Source organism: Lipotes vexillifer, unplaced genomic scaffold (assembly GCF_000442215.2).
Source record: "Lipotes vexillifer unplaced genomic scaffold, Lipotes_vexillifer_v1.1 scaffold236, whole genome shotgun sequence".
Classification (NCBI taxonomy): domain Eukaryota; kingdom Metazoa; phylum Chordata; class Mammalia; order Artiodactyla; family Lipotidae; genus Lipotes; species Lipotes vexillifer.
Genome location: NW_006773295.1, coordinates 866,406 through 877,520, shown reverse-complemented (window position 1 = coordinate 877,520; position 11,115 = coordinate 866,406). Strand labels below are relative to the sequence as shown.

At 37.5% G+C, this 11,115-nt stretch overlaps 1 protein-coding gene across 1 annotated transcript in view; it reads left to right on the top strand.

Annotated features, from left to right (window-relative positions):
- SPPL3 (signal peptide peptidase like 3) overlaps positions 1–11,115 on the top strand; it is a 122,541-nt gene that overhangs the window by 73,448 nt on the left and 37,978 nt on the right. Inside the window, exon 2 of the mRNA XM_007448201.1 lies at positions 1,023–1,100. Coding sequence (XP_007448263.1) covers positions 1,023–1,100 — 78 coding nt within the window. The remainder of the gene's footprint in view (positions 1–1,022; positions 1,101–11,115) is intronic.

Below are 11,115 nucleotides of genomic sequence, written 5' to 3'. Positions count from 1 at the left end.
GCAAAAAAAAAAAAAAAAAAAAAAGACAGTCTTGGTTTTTATTACATCCCTGGGGGCTAGCAGAGTGCCGGGCACAGAAGCATCATTAAATATTGACTAAGGGAAAAAATGAAGAGAAATTTGTTTTAGGAAAATCCATAACATGATTGGATAGTGTGAACGGTGAATTCCTGAAGACAGACTTGCAAACATTGGGAATTCCCTCGTGCTGGGGATTCCCTGGGACTCTGTGCTTCTACTGCAGGGGGCCTGGGTTCGATCCTTGGTCCGGAAACTAAGATCCCACAAGCTGAGCGATGTGCCCCGCCCCCAACCCCCCCCCAAAAAAAGATCTCTGATAGTCAAGCCATAGAAAGGAGCTAAGGAATTGGCAGTAGGATTGAGAGAAGTAGGGTATTTGCGGAAGTGGAAGTTGTGAGACTTACTGACTGTTGTCACATTTGGGAAGTAAGAGAACAGGGTGTCGAGAACGCTGAGGGAATCATGATATCATTCTTTAAGACATTTGGGTATGAAGGGAAGAATAATGACTTTCGTTTTGGACCTGTTGACTTTAAAGAACCTTCTGTGGGACACCTAGATGGAGAGAACCAATAGGCAGTTATAAAAAAAAAACTAGAATCCAGGAGAGAGACACAGGCTTTACTTCATCACTGAGCAAAACCAGTAAAATACTATTGATAATTCAAGTGTACAGAGTTGGTAGATGTTTTGGTACTTTTTAACTTGGGAGTGGAAGCACATATTGCCTATCATATGGAGATGGCATTTTTTACATTAATGTCATATAACATCCTGTGAATGTTAACTAATAATAGCTGTGAATCTATACATTTACTTTTTATGTTAAGCTAGCAGATCTGTGTTTTAATTATGTATTTTGTTAATGCTAATTTATACCTGTTTTCCTTCCTAAAGACAAAAATAAAACTTAGTGGGGTTTATAAAAAATCCATTAGACTGTAAACTCCATGAGGACTTGCTGCCATGTGATTAAAATTTTTTTCCTCTTATTTCTCTAGGGCCTATTCCCTGGTGGATTCCAGTCAAGTGTCTACATTTCTGATTTCCATTCTACTTATAGTCTATGGTAGTTTCAGGTAAGATGCTCTCAAAATGGGATTGATTTCTGTTGGAAGTGGAAGAAGCGTTGCTCTGAAAATGTTGGCACCAAAACTTATTGCTTCTGTGAGGAAAAACATGACTTTGACGGGAATTGAGTTGAACAGGATAATTCTGATATTTATTCTTTGGTTGGCTTCTGTTAAAACACTTCTTGGTTTTGCTTATGGCTTTGGCATTTTAATGCAAACAAGCAAAAACTAATTGCTTAAATTCTGGTTCTGAAAAAAAGGATTCACGTAAACACACTCATTGAGAGGGTTAAGGAGAGTCCTTGACAGTGATTCTACAGAGTCTCAAAGGGGACATAAAGTTTTTCTTAATTAAAAAAAAGGCACTGACCTACGTTGAGCCATATGAGACTGCTGATAGTCAAATTTTTGACCTACACAAATAATTTCACATGGTTCAACCTACTTTTATGAGGATTGTGCATGGTAGCATTTACCAAGTATTCTCTCTGCTGACCTTCTCGAAGTTCCCATCCTAGCAAACAGCTATAGAAATACAAAGGAAAATCAGGAAGCCAGATACTCTTCTTTTCACTATTCTTACTTTAGAGGAAATTCGGTGGTTGTATAACTCAGATAGTTTTGTGGCTGATACATTTAAAAATGAAGGCTGCCTGAGAAATTTTAAATTGAGAACTTGAAAGGGAGCAACAGTGATAAACGAAATAATCAGGCATAAGGATTTTGAACTCTCCAGTATTATATCTGGATTTTAATGGGTATTTGGTAAAATCATAAGACTTCCAGGCTTTATCTCAACACTGAGTAGGACAAGTAAAATACTGTTGATAATTCCAGTATCAGTTGATAAAAGTTTTAATCATTGAGACTTCAGCTGGGAGCCCTAGGTTCATAACCACTCTTAGGAAGCATTAGTCAAGCCAGGGCAATTTAGAACCTCATCAACATAATCCTGATATTTTGTATCTCTATCCTTTGGACAAGTTTTTGGTTTTTTCTTTTTAAGTATATAATGTTTCAACATTTCAAAAGTCTTTAGGGCTTTCCTGGTGGCGCAATGGTTGAGAGTCCGCCTGCCGATGCAGGGGACACGGGTTCATGCCCCGGTCCAGAAAGATCCCACATGCCGCGGAGCGGCTGGGCCCGTGAGCCATGGCCGCTGAGCCTGCGCGTCTGGAGCCTGTGCTCCACAATGGGAGAGGCCACAACAGTGAGAGGCCCGTGTACCGCAAAAAGAAAAAAAAAAGTCTTTATAATTAAAAAAAACCTTTAGACTCACAACTCTAATACTCCTTTCATTAGCTCATATGACATTTTCTTTGGCACATACTTATATACTGTGTACATTTTTATATTTTAAATCATTTATATTTATATTTTTCATTATCATCTTCATACTAATTTTTAGTAATTTGATATTTCTTTGTATTACTATCTTATTCCACTCTTTTTGGACATGTGAGTTGTTAAAGTGACCATCTTTTTATGTATTCTTTTGCTTTGGCTGAAAAATATCCCTAAGGTAAATATCCAAAAATTGAAAAACTTCTCCAAAGAGTATGAACTGGCTCTTACTACATATTGCCATGTTGTCTTCAAGAAGGGTTATACCAACTTAGAATTGGGCAAGTTTTAAACAAAATTTTATGTAATAAATATACCACAGAATTATATTATGTGGATGGAAAGGATTTCTCTGGTACTTCTCCTTATTTTACAAATGAGGAAACCGAGGCCCAACAAGATGAGGTAACTTGCTAAAGATATACAACTAGTTGGTAACAAAATCTGGATTGGAACCCAGTTCTTAAGACTTGTGGTTCAATACTTTATGTCTTTTATACTTTAGTAATGCACTTTCTGCAAAAAGTAAATCATGATGCCTTTAATTATGCATTTAAATTTACCTCATTTTAAGTAAATTTGGAAGTATTTCCTCTTCTGTTTTCTGGAAAAGATTACGTGAAGTTGTGTTACTTCTTTTTTATATATTTGATAGAAATCACCAGAGAAGCCATCTAAAGATGGAAGATTTTGGGGGGTTTGGCTTTGGTTTTTCCTGCTTTATTCATCTTTTTTTTTTTTAAAGAATTGGTAAAGGCTTTGTGTGTGTGTGCGGTAAAATATACATAACATAAAATTTACTATTTTAACCCATTTCTAAGCATACAGTTCAGTAGCTGGTAAGGGCTTTTTAAAACTCATGTTACTATCTATTTTTTATTTTTAAAATTTATTTTATTTATTATTTTTGGCTGCATTGGGTCTTCGTTGCTGCACGCGGGCTTTCTCTAGTTGCTGTAAGCGGGGGCTACTCTTCATTGTGGTGCGCGGGCTTTTCACTGCGGTGGCTTCTCTTGTTGTGGAGCACAGGCTCTAGGCGCGTGAGCCTCAGTAGTTGCGGCATGCGGGCTCAGTAGTTGTGGCTCGTGGGCTTAGTTGCTCTGCAGCATGTGGGATCTTCCCGGACCAGGGCTCGAACCCATGTTCCCTGCATTGGCAGGAGGATTCTTAACCACTGTGCCACCAGGGAAGCCCACTATCTTTTTATTATAGCCATTCTAGTGCTAGGGTATGAAATATCTCATTGTGCTTTGATTGCATTTCCCTGATAACTGAGATCAGGTTGAAAAGATGTTGAGCATCATTTAATGTACTTGTTAGGCATGTGTTTTTCTTCTTTGGTGAAATGTCTATTCAAATCTTTGCCCATTATAAAATTGGGTTGTCTTATACCAAATTGTAACAGTTCTTTAAATATTCTGGATCCAGGTTCTCTCTCAGTCACATGATTTGCAAATATTTTCTTCCAGTCTCTAGCTTGCCTTTTCATTTTCTTAACAGTGTCTTTCAAAGTGTAAACATATTTTATTTTGATAAAGTCCAACTTAGCAACTTTTTGTCTTGTGGAGTATGCTTTTGGTGTTGTACCAGAGAACTCTTTGCCTTATCCATGAGCACAGTTTTTCTCCTATATTTTTACGTTTTACATTTAAGTCTATAATTCATTTTGAGTTGATTTTTGTGAAATACAAATGAAGTACAAATCTAAATTCGTCTTTATGAATATGACTATCCAGTTGTCCCAGCACCATCTGGTGAAAAGACGATCCTTCACCCATTGTCAAAAATCACTTCTCCATAAGTGTAAAGATTTGTCATGGGACTCCCCATTTCTTCTTTTATTTTTTTAATAAATTTATTTATTTTATTTATTTATTTTTGGCTGTGTTGGGTCTCATTGCTGCACGTGGGCTTTGGTGAGTGGGGGCTACTCTTTGTTGTGGTGCACAGGCTTCTCATTGTGGTGGCTTCTCTTGTTGAGGAGCATGGGCTCTAGGTGCATGGGCTTCAGTAGTTGTGGCTCGCAGGCTGTAGATCACAGGCTCAGTAGTTGTGGCCTACAGGCTTAGTTGATCCGTGGCATGTGGGATCTTCCTGGACCCGGGCTCGAACCCATGTCCCCTGCATTGGCAGGTGGATTCTTAACCACTGCACCACCAGGGAAGTCCGATTGCTACAGCTTTTAAAGTAAATGTTGAAATCTAGTAGCGTAAGTCCTACAGCTCTTTTCTTTTTCAAAAGTGTTATTATGGATAACGCTTATATGGCTATACACTTATATGGTTATAATGGCTATTATGGATCCTTTGTATTTCCATATTGAGTTTAGGTTCAGCTGGTCTGTTTCTACAAAAATTCTTCTGGGATTTTGATAGGTATTGTGTATCTATAGATCAGTTTGGGGAGAATTGCTATCTTAATAATATTGAGTCTTTCAATCCAGGGACCTGGACTGTCTCTCCATTTATTTAGATAATCTTTAATTTTTCTTAGTAATGTTTTGTAATTTTCAGGGTACAAGGTTTGCACCACTTCTGTTAAACTTATTCCTAAGTATTTTATTCTTCTCGATGTTATTGTTGATGGAATTTTTCCTTGATTTATTTTTAGATTTTTCATTGCTAAGTATATAGAACTATGAATGATTTTAAAACCTGGTATCCTGTAGCTTTGCTGAACTCATTTATTAGTGCTAGTAGTTTTTTGTGTATGGATTTCTTGGGGTTCCCTACATGCAGGATAATGCACCCTGCAAGTAAAGACAGCTTTGCTTCTTCCTTTCAAATCTGAATGCCTTTTATTTTATCTGTTAATTTCTAGGATAGTTAAAAGTATTCAGCTGTGACTGGAATTTGTCTGTTTTCCCTTATATTTTTGTTGATTCATTTTTAAAGTTATTTTATTAAGTACAAAAAGGTTTATGATATTATATCTTGGTAGACTGTATTTTCAAATTATTATCCAGTAGCCCTTTTTCTTATGTTTTATGCTTTTTGCTTTGAGTTTTATTTTGTCTGACATTAATATTGCCATACCTGCTTTCTGTTGATAGTAGTTCATTTTTAATTTCTTTAAAACATTTATTTTGAAACAATTTCAGGCATAAAAGTTCTAAAATTAGTACAAAAATTTCTCATATACTCTTTACCCAGATTCCTCAAATGTTAGCATTTTACCATTGCTTTCTGTCATTCTTTATGTGTGATAAAGATAAGTACATTTTCTTTTCTGGAAATAAAAAACCTGACTGCCTTTAATCTTTCCTCCTCCTTCTCCTCCTCTTTTTTTTTTTTTTTTTTACATCTTTATTGGAGTATAATTGCTTTACAGTGGTGCGCTAGTTTCTGCTTTATAACAAAGTGAATCAGTTATACATATACATATGTTCCCATGTCTCTTCCCTCTTGCATCTCCCTCCCTCCCTATCCCACCCCTCTAGGTGGTCACAAAGCAGCAAGCTGATCTCCCTGTGCTATGCAGCTGCTTCCCACTAGCTATTTTACATTTGGTAGTGTATGTATGTCCATGCCGCTCTCTCGCTCTGTCACAGCTTACCCTTCCCCCTCCCCATATCCTCAAGTCCATTCTCTAGTAGGTCTGTGTCTTTATTCCTGTCTTACCCATAAGTTCTTCAAGACATTTTTTTCCTTAAATTCCATATATATGTGTTAGCATATGGTATTTGTCTTTCTCTTTCTGACTTACTTCACTCTGTATGACAGACTCTTGGTCCATCCACCTCATTACAAATAGCTCAATTTCGTTTCTTTTTATGGCTGAGTAATATTCCATTGTATATATGTACCACATCTTCTTTATCAATTCGTCCGATGATGGACACTTAGGTTGTTTCCATCTCCTGGCTATTGTAAATAGAGCTGCAGTGAACATTTTGGTACATGACTCTTTTTGAATTATGGTTTTCTCAGGGTATATGCCCAGTAGTGGGATTACTGGGTCATATGGTAGTTCTATTTGTAGATTTTTAAGGAACCTCCATACTGTTCTCCATAGTGGCTGTACCAATTCACATTCCCACCAGCAGTGCAAGAGTGTTCCCTTTTCTCCACACCCTCTCCAGCATGTATGGTTTGTAGATTTTTTGATGATGGCCATTCTGACTGGTGTGAGATGATATCTCATTGTAGTTTTGATTTGCATTTCTCTAATGATTAATGATGTTGAGCATTCTTTCATGTGTTTGTTGGCAGTCTGTATATCTTCTTTGGAGAAATGTCTCTTTAGGTCTTCTGCCCATTTTTGGATTGGGTTGTTTGTGTTTTTGTTATTGAGCTGCATGAGCTGCTTGTAAATTTTGGAGATTAATCCTTTGTCAGTTGCTTCATTTGCAAATATTTTCTCCCATTCTGTCTTTACATCTTGTTTATGGTTTCCTTTGCTGTGCAGAAGCTTTGAAGTTTGGGCTTCCCTGGTGGCGCAGTGGTTGGGAGTCCGCATGCTGGTGCAGGGGACGTGGGTTCATGCCCCAGTCCGGGATGATCCCACATGCCGCGGAGCGGCTGGGCCCGTGGCCGCTGGTCCTGCACGTCCGGAGCCTGTGCTCTGCAACTGGAGAGGCTGCGCGGCAGTGAGAGGCCCATGTACTGCCAAAAAAAATAAAAATAAAAAAATGATTACTGTAGCTTTGTAGTATAGTCTGAAGTCAGGCAGCCTGATTCCTCCAGCTCCATTTTTTGTTCTCAAGATTGCTTTGGCTATTCGGGGTCTTTTGTGTTTCCATACAAATTGTGAAATTTTTTGTTCTAGTTCTGTGAAAAATGCCAGTGGTAGTTTGATAGGGATTGCATTGAATCTATAGATTGCTTTGGGGAGTAGAGTCATTTTCACAATGTTGATTCTTCCAATCCAAGAACATGGTATATCTCTCCATCTGTTTGTATCATCTTTAATTTCTTTCATCAGTGTCTTATAATTTTCTGCATACAGGTCTTTTGTCTCCTTAGGTAGGTTTATTCCTAGATATTTTATTCTTTTTGTTGCAATGGTAAATGGGAGTGTTTTCTTGATTTCACTTTCAGATTTTTCATCATTAGTGTATAGGAATGCCAGAGATTTCTGTGCATTAATTTTGTATCCTGCTACTTTACCAAATTCATTGATTAGCTCTAGTAGTTTTCTGGTAGCATCTTTAGGATTCACTATGTATAGTATCATGTCGTCTGCAAACAGTGACAGCTTTACTTCTTTCCTTTGATCTGATCTTTATGATTTCTTTCCTTCTGCTAACTCTGGGGTTTTTTTGTTCTTCTTTCTCTATTGCTTGAGGTACAAGGTTAGGTTGTTTATTCAAGATGTTTCCTGTTTCTTAAGGTAGGATTATATTGCTCTAAACTTCCCTCTTAGAGCTGCTTTTGCTGCATCCCATAGGTTTTGGGTCGTCTTGTCTCCATTGTCATTTGTTTCTAGGTAAAAAGTTCCCTCTATGCCTACTTTCTGCAGGGTTTTTATCATAAATGTGTGTTGAATTTTGTCGAACGCCTTCTCTGCATCTATTGAGATGATCATATCGTTTTTCTACTTCAGTTTGTTAATATGGTGTATCACGTTGATTGATTTGCATATGTTGAAGAATCCTTGCATTCCTGGAATAAACCCCACTTGATCATGGTGTATGATCTTTTAATGTGGCTGTTGGATTCTGTTTGCTAGTATTTTGTTGAGGATTTTTGCATCTATGTTCATCAGTGATATTGGCCTGTAGTTTTCTTTCTTTGTGACATCCTTGTCTGGTTTTGGTATCAAGGTGATGGTGGCCTCGTAGAATGAGTTTGGGAGTGTTCCTCCCTCTGCTATATTTTGGAAGAGTTTGAGAAGGATAGGTGTTAGCTCTTCTCTAAATGTTTGATAGAATTCGCCTGTGAAGCCATCTGGTCCTGGGCTTTTGTTTGTTGGAAGATTTTTAATCACAGTTTCAATTTCAGTGTTTGTGATTGGTCTGTTCATATTTTCTATTTCTTCCTGATTCAGTCTTGGCAGTTTGTGCATTTCTAAGAATTTGTCCATTTCTTCCAGGTTGTCCATTTTATTGGCATAGAGTTGCTTGTAGTAATCCCTCATGATTTTTTGTATTTCTGCAGTGTCAGTTGTTACTTCTCCTTTTTCATTTCTAATTCTATTGATTTGAGTCTTCTCCCTTATTTTCTTGATGAGTCTGGCTAATGGTTTATCAATTTTGTTTATCTTCTCAAAGAACCAGCTTTTAGTTTTATTGATCTTTGCTATTGTTTCCTTCATTTCTTTTTCATTTATTTCTGATCTGATTTTTATGATTTCTTTCCTTCTGCTAACTCTGGGGTTTTTTTGTTCTTCTTTCTCTAATTGCTTGAGGTGCAAGGTTAGGTTGTTTATTCGAGATGTTTCCTGCTTCTTAAGGTGGGCTTGTATTGCTATAAACTTCCCTCTTAGAACTGCTTTTGCTGCATCCCATAGGTTTTGGGTCGTTGTATCTCCATTGTCATTTGTTTCTAGGTATTTTTTAATTTCCTCTTTGATTTCTTCAGTGATCACTTCGTTATTAAGTAGTGTATTGTTTAGCCTCCATGTGTTTGTATTTTTTACAGATCTTTTCCTATAATTGATATCTAGTCTCATGGCGTTGTGGTCGGAAAAGATACTTGATACAATTTCAATTTTCTTAAATTTACCAAGGCTTGATTTGTGACCCAAGATATGATCTATCCTGGAGAATGTTCCATGAGCACTTGAGAAAAATGTGTATTCTGTTGTTTTTGGATGGAGTGTCCTATAAATATCAATTAAGTCCATCTTGTTTAATGTATCATTTAAAGCTTGTGTTTCCTTATTTATTTTCATTTTGGATGATCTGTCCATTGGTGAAAGTGGGGTGTTAAAGTCCCCTACTATGAATGTGTTACTGTCGATTTCCCCTTTTATGGCTGCTAGTTTTTGCCTTATGTATTGAGGTGCTCCTATGTTGGGTGCATAAATATTTACAATTGTTATATCTTCTTCTTGGATCGATCCCTTAATCATTATGTAGTGTCCTTCTTTGTCTCTTCTGATAGTCCTTATTTTACTCTTCTAATAGTCTTTATTTTAAAGTCTGTTTTGTCTGATATGAGAATTGCTACTCCAGCTTACTTATCCCCTCACTTTCAGTCTGTATGTGTCTCTAGGTCTGAAGTGGGTCTCTTGTAGACAGCATATATATGGATCATATGGGTCTTGTTTTTGTATCCATTCAGCCAGTCTGTGTCTTTTGGTGGGAGCATTTAATCCATTTACATTTAAGGCAATTATCGATATGTATGTTCCTATTCCCATTTTAATTGTTTTGGGTTTGTTATTGTAGGTCTTTTCCTTCTCTTGTGTTTCTTGCCTAGAAGAAGGTCCTTTAGCATTTGTTGTAAAGCTGGTTTGGTGGTGCTGAACTCTCATCTTTTGCTTGTCTGTAAAGGTTTTAATTTCTCCATCAAATCTGAATGAGATCCTTGCTGGGTAGAGTAATCTTGGTTGTAGGTTTTTCTCCTTCATCACTTTAAATATGTCCTGCCACTCCCTTCTGGCTTGCAGAGTTTCTGCTGAAAGATCAGCTGTTAACCTTATGGGGATTCCCTTGTGTGTTATTTGTTGTTTTTCCCTTGCTGCTTTTAATATGTTTTCTTTGTATTTAATTTTTGACAGTTTGATTAATATGTGTCTTGGCGTATTTCTCCTTGGATTTATCCTGTATGGGACTCTCTGTGCTTCCTGGACTTGATTAACTATTTCCTTTCCCATATTAGGGAAGTTTTCAACTATAATCTCTTCAAATATTTTCTCAGTCCCTTTCTTTTTCTCTTCTTCTTCTGGAACCCCTATAATTCGAATGTTGGTGCGTTTAATGTTGTCCCAGAGGTCTCTGAGACTGTCCTCAGTTCTTTTCATTCTTTTTTCTTTATTCTGCTCTGCAGTAGTTATTTCCACTATTTTATCTTCCAGGTCACTTATCCGTTCTTCTGCCTCAGTTATTCTGCTATTGATCCCATCTAGAGTATTTTTAATTTCATTTATTGTGTTGTTCATCGTTGCTTGTTTCATCTTTAGTTCTTCTGGGTCCTTGTTAAATGTTTCTTGCATTTTCTCTAGTCTATTTCCAAGATTTTGGATCATCTTTACTATCATTATTCTTAATTCTTTTTCACGTAGACTGCCTATTTCCTCTTCATTTGTTAGGTCTGGTGGGTTTTTATCTTGCTCCTTCATCTGCTGTGTGTTTCTCTGTCTTTTCATTTTGCTTATCTTACTGTGTTTGGGGTCTCCTTTTTGCAGGCTGCAGGTTCGTAATTCCCGTTGTTTTTGGTGTCTGTCCCCAGTGGCTGAAGTTGTTTCGATGGGTTGTGTAGGCTTCCTGGTGGAGGGGACTAGTGCCTGTGTTCTGGTGGATGAGGCTGGATCTTGTCTTTCTGGTGGGCAGGTCCACATCTGGTGGTGTGTTTTGGGGTGTCTGTGGACTTATTATGATTTTAGGCAGCCTCTCTGCTAATGGGTGGGGTTGTGTTCCTGTCTTGCTAGTTGTTTGGCATAGGGTGTGCAGCACTGTAGCTTGCTGGTCATTGAGTGAAGCTGGGTGCTGGTGTTGAGATGGAGATCTCTGGGAGATTTTCACTGTTTGATATTATGTGGAGCTGGGAGGTCTCTTGTGGACCAGTGTCCT